Below are 23,056 nucleotides of genomic sequence, written 5' to 3' on the forward strand. Positions count from 1 at the left end.
AAGTGAAGCCACCTGAATATAAAGTCAGCAGAACAGAGTCTTACCTGCATTAAATGTGTCAATTTGACAGTTTAAGTTAAATGCAGTTAATTTTAACTGATGTATTAACACTTTCTTCTGTTTAAATTCAGTTGTGGAAAACATGTTGAGAGTCTTAAAACTAACAAATAATTTTATTATAAATAGCACTTAATTGATTACATGATCAGAATGCTCATTCTCTTTATACTACAGTAAGAACCATGGCTTTGCACTAGAAAATAGGTTTTCAGTGTGGATAGAATTAATCAGGGGCACACAGTGAAGAAAGTTTTATAAATGCAGCTCAAAATTTGCAGTTACTTTTATGATGTGCTGTATTTTTGATGTACCAAAAAAGCATTATACATATACTTCGTGTTTATATAGTGAGTATAGGATGTATAGTATATAGAATGTCTCAGACTGCCATTCTGTCTGCAAGTTAAGCACAGAATTAAGTTTATTCTAACATAAACTTTTATTAGATAAGAGAAACTTCCATGGGTTCAACTTCTTCCTAACAGCTTAAAAGAAAGTTTGTCTGCTTGTTTCAACTAATGAGAAAAGACTCACCCAAACTCTTTGTAGGTAATGCATCTGAAAAAGCTTTATCTGACTCTGAATCATGTTCAGAAGTAGTAAGGGAGATACAATGTGTTTTAAACTGAATTAGTGTTTGCACTAGTCCAGCAACCCACATGGTTGAATCATCAAATAAAGTGGAAGAAATTTCAGTTTGTTTGGTAGGTGATGTTCCATAGAGGATGTGTTTTGGCCTCCTTAAGTCATCTTGGAAAGCTCTGTTTTCAACATTTGAAGATTAAAAAAAAAGTAAATCTCTGAATGTGTTATGAACATAACCTTGGCAATTCCATCTAATATATGTGAACTCTGTATGCTCAATCAAAAGATACATGGAAGTATTATGCCACTCGTTGTGACACTGGCTGGTACCCACACCATCGCAACTGCTACAGACTTCATAAAGAGGAGAAGAGCTGGAATGATGCTTCTCTCTCATGCCAAAGTGAGAGTAGTGGGCTCGTTAGTATATCCTCCATGGCAGATGAAGAGCTGCTACTTAACTTGCTTGAAAGTGGTGAGTTTTGGGAGTTCAAGCATGCAGTGTTTCTTGGTATTTTGTGGTGCTCTTTTGTGCAGCCCTTTAACATTTTTAGCCATCTAACCATTATATCACATGGCATGCCTAAATGATGTTTACAAAAAAAGAAACCATGATCATGCTCCCCCTAGGAGTCTTATAAATGTATAGAGTCACCTTCTTTAGAAACAATTCTTAAAATATGAATCCAAAACGTAGACACAGTGAGGCTGCAGTAAACGTAGCTATCTTTTGGCCTTTCCTGGTTTTGCTTGGTTCTTTGCAAACTGTTGCAAAATATTCAGTGATCAACCTTATAGTAGAATTGTGCATAGAAGCAAAACCAATTCAGCTTATCTTTTGCTTTCAAGCTGACCTCGTCCACACTGCAAAGTTACTGCTGCTAGTATGAGGTCAGAGTCCCTTTGATGTCAGCAGGGTGTATCAAAGGAGTTCTGCTAGTTCCCATTGTCCTAAGAGGTAGCATAATTATACAAGGAACTTAATGAACAAAAGCCCTTTGATGCATCAACGCCAAGACTTTTGCTGTCATAACAGGCACAAAGAAAAGTGAATATTTTCTGCCTGCCACTGACATCAGTGTACTGGCAGAGCTGCACAGTTTTGCCAGTTTAAGCCTTCCAGAGTTTGGGCACAGTTACATGTGGAGATTAGGAGATTAACCATTGAATCATCTTCCACCCCTCCATAGATACCAAATACCATTATTTCCAGAGATGCTGCAAATGGGTAGATGTAATCGCTCTTAACTTATATTCAGCTTCAAAGTCTGCTGCTTCTCTCTCAGGCCTGATTCAGACTTGTCTTCAGAAGAAGGGCTTACAGGCCTGAAAGCCTGACTGCTTTTTCTGTTTGTATTAACTGGTCAAGTAAGACATTACATCAAACCGCAAGCCTTGTCCTTCCGATGTTTGTCAGCCACTGTGGCTGCAAATGTGCTGTCCCTGGAGCCTATAAGCACTCAGAGAAACCTAAAGCTCAGTGTGTATGGAAAGATTTTAAGAAGAAATATTTCATTTCAGTGTCAGTTTTTCTGCACCATGCACTTCAGAAAAGAACATATGATCCTAATTTGTATTTTTTCAGGATTTCAAAGCATATTATCACATATATTGTTCTATTTTTGAAACAATTTGGTTTTTGAGGGCAGTAGAAAATAATCTCATCAGTAGGGTTTCCTAAAGCTTATACAGCTTTTTTTTTTTTGCTGTAAGAAGGACATTCCTATGGAAATCCCATGAATAATTTCTAATGGTGGTGTTGATATTACAGGAAAAACAGGCTTTAGTACTTCACCATTAAAATCTGAACTCACTTATTCTTTTACAGAAAATGTAACTGAAACATGGATTGGATTATACAGTAATAACACTCCTGTTGTTTTTGAGTGGTCAGATAGCACCCCAGTAAAATTCTCTAATTGGCACAGCCAAGAACCTAACACCTTTCAAAGAACAGGACAACTATGCGTTTCAGCACAAGGATCTGTAAGTTTTCTTTTTGAAAGAATTAGACACTTTTATTTTAGCTCATAATAATTTTGTTTCTTGCTGTGCATACTTTTTTAAACCATGACCTGGAGTATGACTTTTTTTTGATTCCTAATATATTCATGTTATGATAAATGTAATGTAGCCTTTAGAAACCAGTGCATTTTCCAGTGCTGATGCACAGAAAATTAATCATAGATTTTGAGCTTATGTTCAATATAAAATGGTACATACATAAAGCCTACCAAATGGAAGAGAACAAATATGAGTGGGTATTTTGATAAAGTATTTTAAAATCCAAGTAGTGTGTATCATAATTTATAATGTATCAGTTCTGGTCTTGAAAGCTTCAAATTCTTGTTTTGAAAAACTGTCAGCTGTGCCTATATTATCTTGGTGTCAATATCAATAAATTTTATGTAGCATCTTTCAAAATCATAGCAGTTTAGGTCTGGATGAAATTATAGAAGTTTACAGCAGGAAGGGTGACCCAAAATCAGCCAGGGGTTTTAAAAGTGGGAGTAATGTTAAAACAATATATTCTGTCCTATCAGTATTCACGGCACTGTCAATTTTTTTGTAGTTTAGTCATGCACTTACTTTACTTTTACAATTAACAGTACTTAAATTCACTAATACATGACTTACTTACATAAGTAGCACCATAATATTTTTTTTTCCTTTTTGCAAAGTATGTTCTAAGTGTGGAAACTGTATCAAAAAGAGTTTCTCTTGTCTCTACAGTAGTGGGTCCAGGTTGCAATCTTTAACTCAGGGGAAAGCTGGAACAGTTGCAATGACCTGGAAAAGTAGGTTTCTGTTAGAAGCAGAAAATAGGACTTTGTCAGCAAACTGAGTAAACCATGACTTTGTGAATCTAAACCCCACAACTGTAACAAAGTGTAAATAAACAAATAAAAGTGTAAAATACAAAGGAAAAGGAGGTTCAGGATTAAAATTTTCAAGCATTACTTTTGGTGCATGTCCAAGATGTACAGATCTGCAAAAAGTATATGATACAAACTTCGTAATAGCTTGAGTAAGGACTGTTCAAATATAAAGATTAATCTTACAAAGAACTAGCAAGAAAGTAAGTGCTCTGGCATGGCTATAGTGTTAGTTAATTAAGATGCATTACATCCCAAAGACTGATTCAAAGAGACAAAACCCATTTGTATGATTGATTTGAGCATCCTACTGACAGTGCTGGTAGAAATAAATGGTCTATCTAAGGACAAATACATGTAGTAAGAAAAAAATATTTATTTTTTACCGAAGAGTTGAGGAGAGAGTGTAATCTGTGTATAGATATGCATAAGAATATGAATATGTACAGAATATACTTCTTTTTATCCCTTAGGAGGGACGTTGGAAGATTAAAAAATGTGAAGACAGATCTTTCTACATTTGCAAAAAAGCAGGGGAATTTGATAATGTCTCTCCTGAACTGGAATCAAGTTGTCCAGAGGTAAGGGAGTTTGTGGTTGTTTTAGAACCATACTTATAAAATAGAATTATATGGGAAACCTCTAAATACAGCTACAGTACATGTAGATGTAAGTAGATAATTGTAGTTTTTCAGATTAAAGATGTGCATGTTTTGCTAGGAAAAAAATCTCATTGTTTGCTTTAAAAGTATGTAAACTAATTTTTAATGTAATATTAAAAGCTTTCAAAAGATGTCTTTCATGGCTTGATGTGTTGTCAGTGTTTGTGACCCAAGTTCCTAGATCAAAAGTGAAACCCCTTTTGTCCACCATCTGTGCAAATAATGACTGTTATATGATGCCTCATCCCACACATGGTTTTCATACATTGAAATGGAATGTCAGGGTGAAAAACAATCAGTTCCATTGACACAGAGAGTGAACTCTTCCACTCGTACATTAGCTTTCCATTTGCTTTCAAACACAAATGGGAAGGAGCACAACTATGTCACTAGGACATTTGCATCAGGTTTTCAGGCTTTTAAGATCTACATTATGCTAGTAAAAAAGTAGCATGTCAAGTATGATTTTATTTGTCATCAGTTCCTTTTCACAGTGTGAGAAGAGCAAATTTTTAGTTTAGAGCAAATTTTGTTTTATTCAGAACTCTAGAGGAAAAAATCTCACTTCTCTAACTTGCTTTACTATTTAGCTCATTGCCTTTCTTTTTTTAATTTCATGTTCATGTTTCTTGAGAAATGAAGAACAACCAGTTCAGCTGAATTATAAGAAGGTTGAAGCTCAGCTGTTTGGAGTCAGTTACAGTATTTCCCCAGACATACCGTGGTCAGATCCAGTGTTCTTCTCATACCATTATGGAAGTTACTACTTTGTTCCAGCTTCACATTTCCAAAGTTTAGGGTAATTGCATTATATTAGTTTGGACCTAGGTATTTCATCACTCAAGAATTTTGTGTGCTATTAGTGTGAGAAAGGTTTTTCACTGTCCTGACCAGTAAAATAGTGCAGAGCATCAAGATTTCCTTGACCAGCTGTAGTCAGCAGTTTGAGGGCACTTCAGCTTCTCAATCCTCTGCCTCACAGTCTCGAGACTCAAGACATTGAGTCACTTGTAGTAAGTATTTCAGTCTGCTCTGGCAAATTTCCTACTCAGCATAAATTTCTGCTTGCTGATGTTTCACACCCTGTAAAAACATATGCTGAAACCTCTTCTTGGTCTTTTGGCTTTGATAGATCCTTTTCTTTCCAATGTGAAAAAAGTTATTTTCAGTTAATCAGAGAAGTCAGTATTAAGTATATTCAAAGCTACATTTGATTTCAGACATTTTGTCTTGTCAACTTACTTTCAGCATTCAGTGTATTTGTTTTGCTAGTTTTTGGCCTAATTTTCTAAGGCTAGCTCTTTTTTTGATCCAGATTTACCTTTTTTCCATCCTTCTGTTGCTGACTTACCTTAAGTGTACAGCATGTCTATTGGCATTTCTCACATTTGATCTTTTGCTTCGTTCATCTCATACTACCATTCACGTTGGATTGCTAGTAGATTCTCAGGGAGCTTTGGCCTTGGGCACAGCTGTTTGCTTTTCTAAAGCTTTGTAGTCTTATGTGTTATTACTGAGCTTTCATCTCATGTTCATTTTAGGACTTGTGCATCACATGAATGAGTCTAGCATTTCCTGTTGTTCTGATGATGCAGTTTTTGCAATATGTCCATATGAAATTACCAGAAACCTGAGCTCTTTTTTTTTCACCTACATCATCCTAAGACAAAAAAAGTGATAAGCACTTTCTTCCCTTAGCAGGCCAACTATACTTTTTTCTAGTTAGAAGGTAGTTACTGAGAAAAGATATTTTAATGCCAAAGTCAGATTCTCTGGAAAGTTTTCCTCAGTACTGAAATAACTGTTCAAAATACGTTCTTTCAACCAGCTTTTGAAACAGGCTGTGGAGCTGACAGCTGCTTGATAATCAAGTTGTAAGGTTCTGGGTACCAAACTGACTGTATTTGTACTAGTGACTTTCTCCAGTCCCCCTACACTTCAGTTAGTGTATCAAAAGATAACAGTACAGTACTAAATTGAGCATTTCTCTTTATGGCTGTTGTAACAGGAGGAAATTGTACTTTTAAGATGACAATTGCTGTTAAAGCTATAAAACCTTTCAGAGAAGTTAGGATGATTGCTTGTCTCCTTTGAACCAGAGCATTTATCACTCAAGAATTCTGTTGAAGGAAACCAGACATTTTCTGTTTCTTACCTGTGTCCCCATAGACGGTATTTTAGTCAGTACTTAACCCCCTTCCAGCCCTCAGTCTCAGAGTTTAAATGCACTTCAAAGTGAGAGCAGCATTGCTGTGTCCCTGCAGGACAACTGAGAGCCATCTGAGTCCCTGGGCACTTCATCTTCCCCATGAGAAATCCCATATCTCATTGGTATGGAGATAAAGAAGAGCCTCAGGACAGTTGTTTGCTTCTGTTTGCAAAGCCAGTGTCTGAGCAGTGCAATTGTGTCATTCAGGTGGAACCACAGAAGTTGATACTGCAGTGTGTTTTGCTTCTGTCCTTTTGTGCCATAGGAAGGGCTGTGCTTCCAAGCACTGAGGAGGGTGATACTAAAAGGCAGCAGAGCTGTCAGCTGCCCCAACAGCAGGCACACTTCTAAGTAGAAGCTGAAGATTTACCAGATTCAGCATAGCTGAAGAATGTGCATAATGTTTGATTGTTGTCCTGAAAAGGTCTGTAGCAACTTCCTGTGCATTTCATTGTGCCTGAGGATGGATAGCAGAAAAAGAGCTTATCCCTTTCCCTTCTTTTTTCCTTTGCTGTTAATATCACCATTAAGCAGTGTTCGATTGTGTCCATCTGGGTGCTGTGCCTTGCTCCCCTTTGTGCTATTTTGTGACTTCCCCTGCAAGCAGCTCCTTCCTCGAGGAAAAGTGAGATCATCTGGTTCTCCTCTCTGTTTGTGGCTTCAAGATGGATTGGACAGAGTTAGTGTATTATCTCTTAATTCTATGGATTGTTTAAAACATGCAATCAGGCAGGTATGCCACATGAAATCACACCAGCAGACCTTACACCAGTCCCAGTGATGTCTTCTGGACACTGTGAGATGTAAAATAGTAAGAAATAAAAGATTAATAATGAGACGAAATGAGGCAGGGTTACCGCTGACTCAGTGTACTGGCTCATCTGATAAACCATGAAAATGTATCATTTTGATTCTGCATTATTAGAGTAGGATGATGGTTAATTTAAAATTTATTTTTAGGATATAAACTTTGAAATTTTGTTGAATTTATCCACATTCTCGGTGACCTTGAGGGTAACTGCTCTTCAGCCACAGTAGAAAAGAGCTATAGGGATGCCAGTGATCATCAGACAGGAAGTACAAAAGGGAATCGAGTTTTTAACATCTATACAATAATTAATAATCTATAAAATAATGTTCATTTCTTTTAAGGGATGGGAAAGACATGGTGGATATTGTTACAAAATCGACAGTACCCCTCGAAGTTTTGAACATGCTTCCAGTGGTTATTTCTGCCCATCTGCACTTGTATCAGTAACAAACAGGTAGTTAATCCTATTAGACAGCGTGAAGATACCTCTAACAAGAGCTATTCTAACTTAATAAAGTGTTGCATGGCAAAAGATATTACCATTATAAAATAATATTTGTGTGACAGGTGAGCATAATTACTAACATTGGTTAAAATCAAAGGTGTGCTTTGCTTTACTTTTTAATTGAAAATAATTTAGTAAAAAAACAACTGTTAGACTAATAAGCACTTACAGCAATGTGCACAAGTGAGCATGCAGGAATCTGAACAAAATGCTTTCTACAGAGGTGTGTGACATCTTTAAGAAACTTTATACCTAAAAACTATACAGAAAAATGAAAATATGCTTATTTTTATAAAGAAAAATATAAAAGTTTCATCCATATCAATGTTTTATAAATGTTTTTACTTATGTATGCATTTTACGTGAGTTCTCAGCAAATAGGTAAGAGAGTAAATGTTTGAAAGCATTTGTCACTGTTTTCCCATGCTTTGTTACTATTTACCTCTGTTCCAGCTTTAGCAAAAGCTTCTTCTTCTGCAGATGTCCAGGTGTTTGGGTTTTCTCTGCTTTCTTTGTGATTTACTCTTTATGTTGGATTCCCAGTGAAGTTTGAAATACTGATAGATAAATTACTTAGATACTTTGGCTACTGTGTATTTATTGAGTAAAAAAAAACCAACAAAAAACACCCCCAAACCCCTAAAACACAAGGAGGAAATATCTGTTCCCTTTAGACTAGGGAAAGTACTATAACCACCAGCAATCAGATGACTAGTAGCCAGACATTTTAGGAAAACACAGGCTACCCGAATCAGGACTTACATCAATGGGAATTTGTCCTACCAGGTGGTTTCAGGATTGTGCACAATGTGTACAGTGCTGTGCTGCAGTGAGACAGTAATCCTTTCAGGGAGGACAAAGGACAAATTCTTGCAACTGAGCACTGGCAGCCCAAATGTTGCAGGGAGCTGAGGGAATGCTGCACATCACTGGAAGCATGTCTTCTCTCTTTTTATACTTATTTTATTTTTTTTTAGTTTCTTTCTTCTTTCTGTGTGTAGCCATCACTAATTATGTTAGTTCCCAGTTCCACTGTTGGAGTATTATTTTAGTTTTGGTGAGGTTTTTTGTTTGGTGGTTGGTTGGTTTGGTTTGGGTTTGTGGTTTATTTATTTTTTTTAATTAATGCTGAGATTCACTGTCTTGGTGTGAAAAATGCAAATACCTTTCAGTTATTGATCCTAAAATATTCATTAAATAGCAGGTTGTAGAGGAAGTAAAACTGATATAAAAAGAGAACATACAGAGGAAGTGAAAATTAAATATAAGTTCTGAGTCACTCTCAGTGTTGCAGATGCATTCCATTTTTTACATAGTGTCATTCCTATGGTACTTAGCCATTCTTTTCACATTGTGTAAAATCAGAAAGTCATGTAAGTCTTTGTGAAATTGCAAACTTATTTTGCTGTATGTTTTTTCATAGGCAGCTGATTAAATGTGCTCTTAAATTAAGCATTTTTGTATAATCCTACACCAGTTATATCAGAATTAATTGCGTTTAAGTGACAATTGGGTTACTGTAAGCAACATTTATTACTTGCAAAAAGGTGTATATCTCTCACAAAACTTTAGTGAGGAAATTAAGGAAAAAGTGATTCTTTCTGTAGTCAGATCAGCTAGTGCTTTGGTCCTTCATTTCTGGCTTTTTAGTGCTCATTTGTGTTTCTGTTTCCAAAAGAATACTTCTGTATGAAGATTTTCCTTTCTTCTAGATATTTTTCAGACCTCACTAACATTTCTCCTTCATACAAGTTTCTTATTTTTATTTGTGCATCATTAATATGTTCTGTCTTTATATCTTGTAATTCAAGCATTGAGCTTACAAGATCTCAATCTAGTGTTTCTTTTATGTGCTCAAATGCTGAAAACAAATAGAGAAAAACTGTGACTTATACTACAGATTTTTTCCTGAAGTTCCCCAGAGCATTCTATAAGGAAAATTAAGTACCTCTTATTTGTTTTTCTCTTCTCACATAATTTAAATAATTTCATGAGAGCTATTCTCAAAAATACCATTTTACCTATTGTATTCTAAAAAAACTTTATCTCAATTATTTTATCAAGGTTTGAACAAGCTTTTATCAACAGCATGATCCATAGCATGGTAAAATCTGAGAGAACTTATTTTTGGATAGGATTGCAAGACCTTAACAACACAGGAGAATACTTTTGGCTAAGTACAGCAGGAAAGAATCACTCCATGAGCTACACAAACTGGAACAAGTACCAGCCACGTGAGTAACATACTGATAAAAAAAGCAATGGCTTGGAGAGTGGGGACTTTGCTTTCTTCCCCACACCACCCATGGCTTAACAGTGACTGAAGAGTCCCAGTCCTTTCCTCCCTGCCTGGTCAAGAGAGCAGAGGGATAAGCTTGCATCTGCCACTCCGTAACTTCCTACCATGGACTGAGTTAGGTGAGTCGGCAGTTGAGGAGAAGCTGGAGCTTCCTTCCCAGCTGTCCACCCAGGTGCTGTTATCATGGGCTCCTGGTTGTGGTGGGATGCTGGATGCCACACTTCCCACGCGCTGGTGCGGTGAGGGGAATATTAATCTACTCTTTCTTTAATGTGCTCAAATGCTGGAAAAAAAATGGGAGAAAAACTGTGGTTTATGCTACAGACTTGTGCCCGAAGTTCCCCACTGCCAGGGCATCCTTGTATAGACAGCTAATCCATGAAAAATTCTTTTCCAGTGAGGTGTTTTTCATGCATTTCTTTATGGACTTTAATGCACTTGTTGTATAGATGATATTTTTCAATAAACATCAATAAAATTTCATACATTTCTTTATGGACTTTCCAAGGGCTTCTTGAGACTCCTGCAAAAGGTCCTAGAGATGTTGCAAGTTTTATTCAGTAACAGTCAGAGTTTGAAATTTGCATTTTATATGAAAAAAGAGGTCAGAGATTGACAGATTTCTTTCCATGAATAAGAACCTATATATGGAGGTTTCTTTTTCCCCTTTAGTTTGTTGATACTTGATTTGCTTGTTTGATTTGTTTGTTTTATAGTAAATTCAAAGGAAAACATTCCAATGAAACAAAAAGTGAAAAAAAATAAAATAGTTGTTCAACCTTTGAAACTTAAACCTCTTAGTAATACCTGAGAACAGAGACATAATAATAAAGACACTCCATTTCACTAATTGCTTCTAGGGTTTGGACTCTTTACATTTATTGCTTTATGACTGCATTTTGCAAAAGTTCTGGTTTTAATTGCATTTCATCCTGCATTTTGTGAGAGGAACCCTTTGTCATGGTTCATTTTACGAGCTCAAGTCAGCCAAGATGAGCTGATAAACTGGCTGCTGACCAAAGAATTTCCAACTTTCGTAACTTCATCAAGGTTTTATCCAGAAACTCATGCTAATAAAACAGCCACTTCACAAAAAATTTACAAAATTTGAATGCTTTATTCTGATACTCAACACATATTCATTCCCATGTCTAGGTCATTCTGGGGGATGCGTGGCTATGCGAGGACAGCACCCTGTTGGTTACTGGGAAGTGAAAAGCTGTAAGAACTTCAAAGCAATGTCATTGTGCAAGCAAAAAATCAATTCTTATGAAGAACCTGAACTTACTTTTCAAAAACATTTGAGTTCCTGCTATTTTGGATGGGAGTCAGAACCTCATCTGCTCAACTGCTACAAGGTACGTGTCAAACTTGCTTTGAATTCTTCTGATTCTGCACCAGCTTAGGGATAAGCTGTTCCTGAAACATTTTTGAAAATGCATTGTTTCTTTCACTAAGCAAACAAAAATTACCTGCTACCATTCTTCACTGCTTTTTAAAGTGAGTGAAAGTATTAAGATTCAGAACTATACTTGGAATACCCATCGCTTTACTTCAGAAAAAAACTTGACTGATATTTGATTTTTTTGGCTTTCTGAAACCACTGTTCTATCCAATCAACCACATTTATGACAATGATTATTTTATTGCAGATATTTCACAATGAAAAAGTTCTGATGAGAAGAACATGGGATGAAGCAGAAGCGTTATGTCAAGATTTTGGAGCACATCTTGCTAGTTTTAGCCATATCTATGAAGAGGCATTTTTAAACAATTTATTATATACAATTTTTGATAGGTAAATATATTTTTAACATCAACAAGATTTATCTTAATCATACTAATATGCAAAAATAATCTACAGTTCAGGTGTAGATTACTACACTACTTTACTATGTCTGAAGAAGTCCCTACTCTAACTTAGAAATGGGTGAACTGTATTAGCAACATTGTAATATGATTCTTTTGGAAGATGATCTTTGTGGTGGATGTTGAGCAAGGTGATATTGCTGTCAAGGTGATATTCTTGTGAGTTAACATTCCCCAACTGAAAAGGAGGCTTGACTATTTTAATCCTTTTTTAAATGTTTTCATCTTGAAAAATATAATTTAACACTTTAGTAGGAAAACCAGTTTACTTAAATGATACTAAAAAGTTAAGAAATTAATTAGGGAATGATGCATTGAATTCAAGAAGAAATTAATATGTGGGTTTGTACTATTAAAAAAAATTGTTTCTGAAATAGCTACGGAAAAAGTGCATGAGAAATGTTATTTTCTTTGTTTCCATTGTAGAACAGAAGAAAGACAGTTCTGGATTGGATTTAATAACAGAAATGCACTTTCTGGAGGGACATGGCAGTGGTCTGATGGAACACCTGTAACTATCTGTTTACTCTGTATTTCAGTAACCTTTCAAGTTACATCTGAGCATAAAAAATACAAAAAATAAGCTTTGTGAGCAAAGGGTGGCCAGGAAAACTGTTTTGTTTTCATGTCCATAACACTTAAAGTAGTTGTTACAATGGGATTAATAGTAAACTGCTGTTAAAATAGCAGCTTGTGCAAAAGGGCTGTGCAGCTGTGAAAGGAACTTGGTAGGATTATAAGGTTTTGTGAACGTGTGCTTCCCTGCAAAGTGGGCTGTGTTCGGCCCAGGACCAGGCAGATGCAGAGTGAACACATGTGCACGTGTGTGTATGGACATAGTTACACAGGTATGCAACACACACTGGAAAGCCTTAGAGCTGTGCTTACATGCTTAGATTGTTCCATGACTGTTAGGTTCGTGCCTGCATTCAGACCTAAGTCTTTCCTTTTTTAATACTGCTTTTGACTTTGCATCCTTGAAGTTTTAAGAACAGCATCAGTTGTGCTGTTGTTACTTCAGTCATTTCAGAGTGCAAAGTGTAAGCGTGCAATATGTTGAACCAAAGCAAAGGCTGCTAGGTGTGAGCAACTGCTGTTAATCATGTCACAAAATTGTTAGGTTTCATAGCTATTCAATTATTTTTATGAAGAAGTCTGATATAAGATGGAAAAGTTAGAACATGACTTTGGACCCTAATTTTTGTATTTTACCACCATAATTTAGGTGCTCCTTTAGTTGTTGCTTATGATGTTCTTATCATACACAGATGTCTAAATCCTTCTTTTTCCCCGTGCTGAGATTTTTAAATGCTTCTTCTTGAATTGTCAGCAAAAGAGAATGAATGTGCTGTTTTCAGGTTGTATCTTCATTTTTGGAGGACAAGTATGTTGAAGATGACTCAAGAAACTGTGGTGTGTTCAAAGTAAACAGAACGGTCTTTCCAGCACACTGCAATGAAAAGCGTGAATGGATATGCAAAATACCAAAAGGTGAAATGTTATTTAACATACACTGTCTGTTATACCCTTTACTTGCAATTCATGAGGGACAAGAAAAAAAAAATCTAAAAATCTACGTTTTAGCCACCTCTGGAGTTCTCATTGGTCCTCTGCATGAAATCATGGCAAAGCCATGTGGCTTACTCCATTAGCATTTGTTGGTCAGTTAACAGATCTAATGTGTCCAGTTAGTTTATCTGCTAAAATTGGTATAGCAAGATTTTAATTAGCAGTAGTTATTCAACATTCTTATTCATAAAAATTACTCAAAATGTTTTTTAATAAGTGCAGCAATTATTTTATTCCATGTTTAACCCCTTTTTTGGCCCCTGCATGAGAACAGCAATATTCTTAATGATTTTTAATTTTTTTTTTTTGCAGGTGTTAAACCAATGAATCCAGTTTGGTACACGGCTGGTATGAAAACATTTTCTGTTTTTAATCTTGAAACAATATAACTTGAAAATACAGTTTAAGCCTTTGGTAAAAGTAAAATAACTAAAATATTCTGAGTTGAAAATTTACGTTAAGGAGCTCTTTAGGACGTTAGGAACTTCTTGTTACAGATCAGAATCTACCACTATTATTTAGGAACACTAGAACATCAGATACTATACTGATTAGGTTAAGGAATATTGCAAGTAATAAGCACAGGAGTTTGATAACCTCCCCATCACTTTAAAACTGCCTTTATGCTAAACTGGGACAACTCTCTAGTATTACTTCAGTTTCATGGGATGGAATATTAGAAAAAAAATTATAGTGCATTTTTCCCCCCCACAAATTAATGTGTTAAATGTGGTTTTGCTGTTCATTGTGGCATATTTGTCCTCTGACACGTGACTGAAGGCAGGCTATGGGGTAGAAGATGATGAGATTTGAAATGAGTTTTTAACCCTGCATGCTACTGACTCTCATTTTCTAGAACTGCCATGGTCATATTATCAAGGAGCAGAATATCTTTTCCATGTCAGTCCTGCGGACTGGGAAACCTACAAGTTTGTCTGTGGATGGCTTCACAGTAGAATGGCAACAATAAATTCTTCTGCTGAACAAGCCTTTATTCAAAATAAAATAAGGAAGGTAAGAAAAACTACTCCTTTTAAAAAATAAAACCTCAGGCAGTAACTGGATATTTTCTGCTGCATCTTTTGGAATATCTGTCTGCCTGCTACTCATAGCATCTAACACATTTGACTTTAGAAATGATGCTCTTGCTCTCTTCATTTCCCATATCCCTCCCTGAAACCCTGTTTAACTAAAGAAGTCAGTAACATTTCAAATCTGCAGAACATCTGTGCTAATGAGCAGGTTGGTCAATCTTCCTGAAAAGACCCAAGAGGAGCAAAAACCACCTTCCTATCCCAAAGCTGGGAAAGTAATTGGGGGTAAAGAGAAAGGTGTGTTTTACATGTGGGGCATATCCTTCTCTGTTTCTTCCTTTCCCTCCATTCCTCCGTGACCAAGGGGATCCACTGTGGTTCCTCACATGTTCACACAGGGGTTCTGCATCCCCTGGGATGTCTACTGATCCAGCACAGTTCCACAGTTCTGCTCAATTCCTCCTATTCTGTAAGTTGGCAGCTGGTCATCAGGTGGTAATACTGAGGCACATTTCAGTGGGTGCATTAGCATGATGTGGGCAGCAAATGGAGATGTTTGAAATGGTCTCCATGGTTTAAATCTTCAATGTGATTTGAAAAGTTACCCTTAGGGAGAGCTGGCCAAGAGTGAAGGATTGTCAGTTTCTCTGCACTTTAATTATACCTAGAACTCTAAATAATAGAGGTGAGTGACAGTGGATACTTATAGGGGGGAAAAAAAGACACCTGCCTCCAAATTACCTTCTCTCATTTACAGCACAATTTCTCTAGAACCTTTCTGATGTAACAAATAGCTTTGAACTGAGAAATAACTGCAGATGAATGCCCAAGAAACTGAGTCCATTTACCTTTAAGTGTTCTCAGTAAAACCAAAATAATGGAAATTTTAAAAATTAATACAAATAGTCTATCTACCTTACCGAGGACAAAATTCTACAGCTGTAATGTAAAGGGATATTGTATTGCAGTCTTTAAAAGAACAACTAGTTTTGGGTAGAAAAGCTCTTGACCCATACTTAGTTTTGCTTATGCTGTGCACAGCCTTCTCAGCTTTTAGCTTATAACAGAAAGTAGAATTGTGTTGTATTAAGATGGGAACTTTAAGTTTCCAAGGAATTACTCATAATTTTTATCTGCTATTTAAGTAATTTTGTATTAAAACATAATGAAATGGATTTAAACCAGTAGTTCATGGCGGAAAAGGTTATAATGAAAGAGCAACAAAGTTGCAACTGGTTAGGCTGTCTTTTTCCACATATACCAGAGATTGTGATGTGATAAAATTACTGCCTTACCTAACACTGAAAGTTTATGAATTAAAAAATCATAAAACTTTTTTAAAAATGTATTTTTTCCAACTTAATATCACTTTAAATGGATAATCACAATGCTTCTTTGAAGTCATGTTTACTTACAAGAGATCTTTTAAGAGTGGATTTATCATTAAAATTAGTGGATATTTCAGCAGGTTGTGAGCATTCTGCAATGAAAATTTTAGTCTCTTGGCACTGGAAATCAACTCAACTTCCTTGAAGTTTTGTCCCAGAATACAACATAAGCAGCTATTTTAAAGCCTGCTGGCTTTGGCTAATCTTTCCTAGTATATCTAGGTTTGTCCCAGAGTGACTGTAACTAGTCTCCTGTGGAAGCAAGAGTAAGTATGGCAATCACTAAAATGATACTCAGCAGTCCAAACAGACTTTTCATGTGTCATTAGAAAACCTGGTCAAAATTTCTTACCATGGAATTCACAATTTTCACTATTTCTTTAAAAACTGTAATGTGTTGAGTGCTGTGATTAGAAAACTAAACTCAGGAGCAATTCATTACCAAATCAGAGAGCATTCCAGAGTCTTTTCTTTGTCAGAAATGTCTATTTTCTTAATTTGATATAGCTAAATAAGCTGTAAGCTGGAGAAATCCTAACTATAACTACAAGGACAGTATGGATGCATGACACAGGCTGCATTTCAGTTTTTTCTGACAAAAAATAAATGTTTCACAGAGCCAGGGTGGTTTCTCCAGTGTCCTACACGTTCAGAATTTTTTTTTTTTCTTTTTCCAAAAACATCCAAACTGTGTCTGACTGGCTAACCCTGAAAGTGAAACCCATTCATAGTTTAAGAGAGAATCAAGTCAACACAGCAATAACACATGGCTGTTGAAATTGCATTCTTTCTATGGTTTGTCCATAATGCTTTGCCTTTTAGGAGCAAAGGTCTAGATCTTTTCATGAGAACAAGAATCATTCTGGAAAGCACTTCTAGGAATCTCTTGTATAAGCTATACAAAGTCAGTAAATGTTCATAGAAAGCATTTTGGAAACATTAAAGACCATCAGTATATTCATGCTAAAAGCAAATATTTGCTATTGTCTAAGTTTAGGATTTTAGGAAAAGCAAATTCTGGTCTAAGACCACAGAAGATACATCAGCAATTCTGTGGAAACATGGGGGCTAAATCATGTTCTACTTACATCAATAAGGTTACTGAAGTGACATGAATTAACATGGGCAGGTTTTAGCATCTGTTCTTCCCGTTGGAACCCAATGGAGATGCTATTTGTCTGAGTACAGAATCTTAGTTTAGGAGTTTTTTAATGCATTGATAAGAGGGCAACAACAGCTAAACATATGACAAAACATTTTTTTATAGCTATCGAATAGTGACGTTCACTGGTGGATTGGACTGCATGCAGAAAACCTCAGTGATGAATTTCGGTAAGAATACATATGCCTCAGCTGCTGTGAGTTGTGCTTGGCATGTCCTTCAGTATGATGGGCCAGTTTGGTGTCTGAGTGGGATATTTGAGACAACTTCAGTTCTCATGTAAATATCATTTAGAATTTATTGTTCTTAATTTATCTCCATGTTACAGCATTCCTTCTGACAGGGTTGTAAAAGATACAAGCCTGTTGATATTAATATCAGCCTTGCTCCTGGTGGTTGTCTGCTTTTTTAATGCTTAGTCAGTAAAGGGACATTTCCTCCCTTGTATCTCCTTATGAACCCTTTAATGGAGGGTGTATTTTTAGGTAAGGATAGGAAAAAGTGAAACTACACTCTTAATATTTCTGTGCAGCTGGGGAGATGAATCACCAGTAACATACCAGAACTGGAATGAAGGTAGAGAAAGAGATCTGCAGAAACCAGGGAAAAGATGTGGCTTCATTTCATCACAAACAGGTTTCTTTTATATTTCCTTTTGCTGCAGGAATTGTGACTTGACTCTGTTGTTGGCCAAAGGGTTTATACTTTTTTTTTCATTGCTCTCAAGAAAGGCAAGCCATACTAAAGTCCCATTATATGGTTATAATTTGCATAACTGCTTCTGAGATTAAGGAAAGAATAGTGGCGTATCATTAATATGCTCAGAGACTAGGTTGTAGTTTTTAAAAGTATATTAATAGTTACAACTCTCTAATATCAAAATACAAAGATTCCAGTGATACTGATAATTTAGTTTTAATCAGTCTGTTATGTGGTACAGCAACAATGTTAATGCATCACTGGTGTTCATAGACAGTTTTCACATAACCAAATGAGCCAGATGGACTGAGCAACCATTTTTCCTACATCTATAAACTGGTTTTCGATCAGCACACAACTTTAAATACCCAGGTTTCTTGCTTATTTTTGATCCCATAGCCTGTCTGCTGAGGGATTTTTGGGTGCTAGCCTTTACATTATCACATAGCTCTATACTTTACTAGAGTAATAAAAAAATTTATAATGCTGGTGGTTCCAGTGGTTTCTGTCATCTCACAGTCTCTGTTTTCTGAAGATAAGCAAGTCATATGGTAAAGTAAACATGTTGGAGTTCCATGGAAAGCCAAAATACCCAGCTCTCTGTTTCCGAGAAGAGCTGAAAAAAAATTAATCCAGCTGCATTCCTGTGACCTCAGCCTCAAAAAGTCAAAAATGAAAAAATATAAAAACTTTCCTCCCCACATAATCTTGGGATTTTGAACGCTTGAGTTTGCCATTACTATCGTTAGTATCAGATAAAAGGAAGAGACGCCCACCCTCCCCCCTGAGCTGGCCAGCAGATGGGGGGCTTGCCAACAATTTTTTGAGTGTCCTGAGAAGTGTGTTTTCCTCCTAAGCAAGTCAGTGTTTTATGTCATTACCTGGATCTTGCCAAAAATTTTCAATGTAAGGAAGTCAAGCTATTTTATCTGGAAGTCATCATTTTTATACTTCTTTTTTTCCTGATTAATTTTTTAAATAAATGATGATATAAGCATATGTTTTGTGACTCAGTGTAGAGGAATTGATTTTACTTGATAAAATTAAATGGGGAATAGAAGTATGAGCCCTATGAACCATCAAATCAACTGTAATGCAGTTGTCCAAATATATTTGATGTACTATCTCCTTTTATTCAAACACTAAAGGATAGTGATCTTCTTAACAATATCTAAGCTAGCTAAGAAAAAGTCCTTTCCAAGTCTCGAACCAATAATAAAGTATGATTTTCCTTTTTACACAGGACTCTGGGGTGACGAAAACTGTACTGTCTCCCTTCCCTGTATTTGTAAACGTAAAATTGCAAGAAAAATAGAGAAAGTGATTCCAAAAGACCAGAAACAACAAGGAGTATGTCCCGAAGGCTGGTTGCACTTTGGATTCAAAGTAAAACATTTTTTTCTCTTTGATTGTTCAAAATGCGTTCCATGTTTAGGACAGAAATTATACTTCTTAAGGGTTATTCAGTATTTGAAAGTTTTCTTTCTTTTTGACAGCAGGACCATTAGGTTTATAACTACTGACACAGTAACACAAAGATTTATTGCAAAGCTTCTTTGCACACTTTAAGAAGTTGTCCTAATAAAGTGTCAAAAATTTTACTTTAGTTTCAGTGAGTAAATACTGAATATGCAAAAGCTATCCAAATGTATTTGTCCATTTGCCATAAAAAGCCTGCTCCATCCTCTCATTTCCACATATGACAATTCCAAGAATCTTTCATGATTTCAAAAGACATCTCTAACCCCTTAATGTATTAAATGGATTCCTAATTGCTGCTCTCCTCTGAAAGATACTGTTTCAAATGGGGCTCAAAGACAATTATAAGCCAGTCTTTTTGCAGTTGAGGGTCAAAAGGTAATTATTTCATCAGGCTTCTCCTAAATGCATACATTCCTTAATAGCAACATACAGTGAGGTGACTGGATTTATCCCAGTGCTGACTGCAGTGACTACAAGGATAAATTTAACCCAGACTGTGTTTACCTTTAAACAACTGATTTGAACACAGTCGTGATGGCAGCTGCAAACTAATACTGAGCGTGTTGGAGATGTCCATGGCAGGACAGAAACATTCGGGAACTGCATGTGAAATGTTTTAGTGATCACTCTTAGTGATTGATAAATCACTGGAGGAAAAAAAAAAACCCAAGGTTTTTTGTTTGGTTGGTTTTGGTTTTTTTGAAACAGTGCTTTCTGATACAAATTCCGAAGGATCCAGACCATCTGAGAAACTGGTATTCTGCACAGGAATTCTGCAGTACCTATGATGGGTCACTTGCTTTCTTGGAAAATGAACTGGAACAAGGTAGAGTGCTGCAAATGTTGTTAAATAAATAAAATTTCATCTTCATTTGGATGTTGTAGTAAAGTTTAATCTTGGATACAGATTTAGGAAGGATCATTCAGAGCTTACTCATGGTTCCACTACTTTAAACAAATTAGTGTTTCTCTGTTTCCCAAAATGTAAAGATTCCCTGAGATATATGACAGGTACATTTTAAGGAATAATTGCAGTTTCTTTTGTGCTTAATACCATGCATTAGAAATACGCAAAAAGATTGAATACTCTTTAAAAAAATTGCTATTTATAATTTCTACCTTTTGAATGCAAGATCTCATTTTTATCCTTTACTGGTACTTACAGTCTGATCTATAGTATAAGCACATAAGCACAGCACTAGGAAGGCTGGAACTGTCAGAGAAAGAAATGCCAGCACATTTGGAAATACTTATAATCCCTATTCATAAAAATCTGTGGTTGAATTTCATACATTTGTAAAACCACTTATTTGAAGGTGGGAGGAATGTCACTGTCTATTTTTAGTTGAGAAATCTTATTTTCAACTAAAACTGAGATAGGCTTCTCCAATTGGACAGTATTATTAGCTAATGGACTAGACCCTAACCCAATTGAAATTAATCAATTTAACTGAATTTATAGTTAGATGATACTAAAATGCCACTCATGTTCCTATTTTCTAATAACTATGTGATGTCATTAATTGGAAAATAAATTTTTCAATGCTTTAATATGTTCTAAGAGACTTCATCTATCCCTAAATGCTTACCAGTTTATTTTATTTCTGTCTCATTTTCTAGCTTTCATAACAATGAATCTATATGGATGGAAAACCAGTGTTTGGATAGGTTTCCAGAGTGATGATTATGACAAATGGGTGAATGAAAATCCTACAATATATTCTAACTGGTCTCCAGTTGAAATAGTGGATGTGAGTATTTTCAGGGGGTTTATGACAGTGGGAAGTTGTTTTATGCTTAAAAATCATGACTGCCATAAGACAAGGCCAAAGTTGTTACAGCAATTTAAGCTTCTCTTAATTTTTGCAACTTCAAAGAACTATAGACACAGATTTACAGCCATAGCTAGAAGTAGCAAAAAAGGCACTGTCGAGACAGACATTCACATAATTTGTGGCTCTAGTCATGTTCTCTTGCAGTTGGTTTAAACAGAGAAGTTTAAACTATATGGTTAACATCATATGTTTGGTCTGAGCAAAATTTAGGAACAAGATTATGAATGTCATATTTTCTTATGTTGTTGTACAACATGTTAGTCCATATTGGGGTTAGCATTTTAGTTAGTCCATTTTGAAAGCTTGTTATTTTATTATGAGGTTAGTGTTTCAAACTGTATTTATAGAACTGTTCATTGTTCTACCTAAATATTTGTAATAGAGATTTTCAGATAATTATTCTCCTAAATTTAATGTAATAATTATGTTGATTTTTTACACAGTATATTTTTTAATTGATATAAATTTCTGTGTTGATTGCAGAGACAGCATTTTAACATTCAAGAACAAGTTCCACTGTGTACGTTGGTATCAAATAGCCCTAATTTTTATTTTACGGGAAAATGGTACTTAGAAAACTGTCAGAAAAATTATGGGTTTGTCTGCCAAAAGACTCAGGGTAAGGTTTTGTCTTGCTTTACTTCTGTTCTCTTTTCTTACTTTACTTTCATCTAGAAGCAGCTTGTTATAGATGTCTCTAAAACCAGGAACATAAAAGATTTCTAAGATCATTTGGTATTTAGACAGACTAGGTTTACACTATTTAAAAAATCAGTAGCTATGATGTAAAACTAATTGCTAAAAAATGTTCTGAAGTTTTTTCTAACTTTGAGCATTCCGTTGTGCATCTTAGAATCAGGAATAGAGGTGAAATTTCATATCTTCTCTCATGGCAGCAGAGTAACCACATGAAATTACAAAAGGCTAAACTAAGGGTAATTTGATGAAAATATGATTTTGGGTGGGCTGCTGTAACTTGCAATATTAGATCAGAGCAGATTCTAGAAAATTTATTTTTCTGAACAATGCGGAGTGACTGGCTGATTGAATAGAGTTTGGCTTCTCTTTTCACACTTCTCTAATTCTAGTGCCATGAAGTTCACTTGCCAGAAGCACGAGGCTTCTGCGAGGAACTCGGGTTGTTTGGTTTCCTCAAGCCACATTCCAGTTCTGCCTCTCGGCTGAGAGCCATGGGCAGTTTGTGCAGCTCTGGAGCCCAACCCCAGGGGCTGCTGCACCTCTGCCCGCAGGACACTGCCAGAACATGTTACCAAAATAGACCAGCAGCAAATTATTAACCCTGAAGCAAAGGGAGGCTCTGTAATCTGAGCCTGTGAGGAGTCTCCTTGGCTTTTACAGCATTTACTGCAGGCATGGTTTTACGTGGCTCAACTCTATATTATGTATCGCTTCTTGGTTAATCCCTGGGTCTAGAGAGACAACACTCCTACTTGCTGTATAGGAGGGTAGGGCGGGCCAGCTGAGAAGCAGACCGAACAAATATATAAGCTTTGGGCAGCGCTCGCATGTGACTCAAGCAAATCAGTAGCTGTATTTTACATTCTTTATTGTGAACTGCAGTTGCAGGGAGCGCTGGAATAATTCTGTACATAGTGTAGAAAAAAAAAAGTGTTTTCCTGCTGGTTTGTTTCAGTTACGTCCCAAATATTTGTATTTTAACCCCTTTCTGCTGCTTCAGACAGGTGGAGAAGGTGTGAGGAGGCAGGAAGGAGAATAGTTGCCTTATGGTGGCCAGGGCTCTGGGAGGGATTTGGGCTGCAGTGGGTGCTTAGGATCCTACCTGGCGTTTCCCAGCTGGCCATGTAAGACTGGACCATGGGCCCTGGATGAAATGCAGCTCAGGGCTGTCCCACACACAGCAGAGTGCTGCTGGGTTTGAAGGGACCATCCTGCCTCTCCAGGGGGACACACGTGGCACTCTCCCAAATCATCAGGCAGCTCAGCTTGCTAATTCAGCCAAAAACCTTCCTATATTTTTTCTTTTTTCTGC

General features: G+C 36.2%; 1 protein-coding gene across 2 annotated transcripts in view; it reads left to right on the top strand.

Annotated features, from left to right (window-relative positions):
• LOC126652910 (secretory phospholipase A2 receptor-like) overlaps positions 1-23,056 on the top strand; it is a 106,912-nt gene that overhangs the window by 13,222 nt on the left and 70,634 nt on the right. For both annotated transcript variants that reach the window (XM_050340134.1, XM_050340135.1), the window contains 17 exons: positions 932-1,120; positions 2,474-2,631; positions 3,995-4,102; positions 7,545-7,657; positions 9,773-9,942; positions 11,163-11,365; positions 11,660-11,805; positions 12,303-12,387; positions 13,235-13,367; positions 13,758-13,793; positions 14,302-14,459; positions 17,135-17,199; positions 17,562-17,665; positions 18,972-19,114; positions 19,919-20,036; positions 20,831-20,961; positions 21,529-21,664. In XM_050340134.1, coding sequence (XP_050196091.1) covers positions 932-1,120; positions 2,474-2,631; positions 3,995-4,102; positions 7,545-7,657; positions 9,773-9,942; positions 11,163-11,365; positions 11,660-11,805; positions 12,303-12,387; positions 13,235-13,367; positions 13,758-13,793; positions 14,302-14,459; positions 17,135-17,199; positions 17,562-17,665; positions 18,972-19,114; positions 19,919-20,036; positions 20,831-20,961; positions 21,529-21,664 — 2,196 coding nt within the window. The remainder of the gene's footprint in view (positions 1-931; positions 1,121-2,473; positions 2,632-3,994; positions 4,103-7,544; positions 7,658-9,772; positions 9,943-11,162; positions 11,366-11,659; positions 11,806-12,302; positions 12,388-13,234; positions 13,368-13,757; positions 13,794-14,301; positions 14,460-17,134; positions 17,200-17,561; positions 17,666-18,971; positions 19,115-19,918; positions 20,037-20,830; positions 20,962-21,528; positions 21,665-23,056) is intronic.

This window comes from Myiozetetes cayanensis, unplaced genomic scaffold, assembly GCF_022539395.1.
Source record: "Myiozetetes cayanensis isolate MyiCay16 unplaced genomic scaffold, myiCay2020 scf9, whole genome shotgun sequence".
NCBI classification, from domain to species: domain Eukaryota; kingdom Metazoa; phylum Chordata; class Aves; order Passeriformes; family Tyrannidae; genus Myiozetetes; species Myiozetetes cayanensis.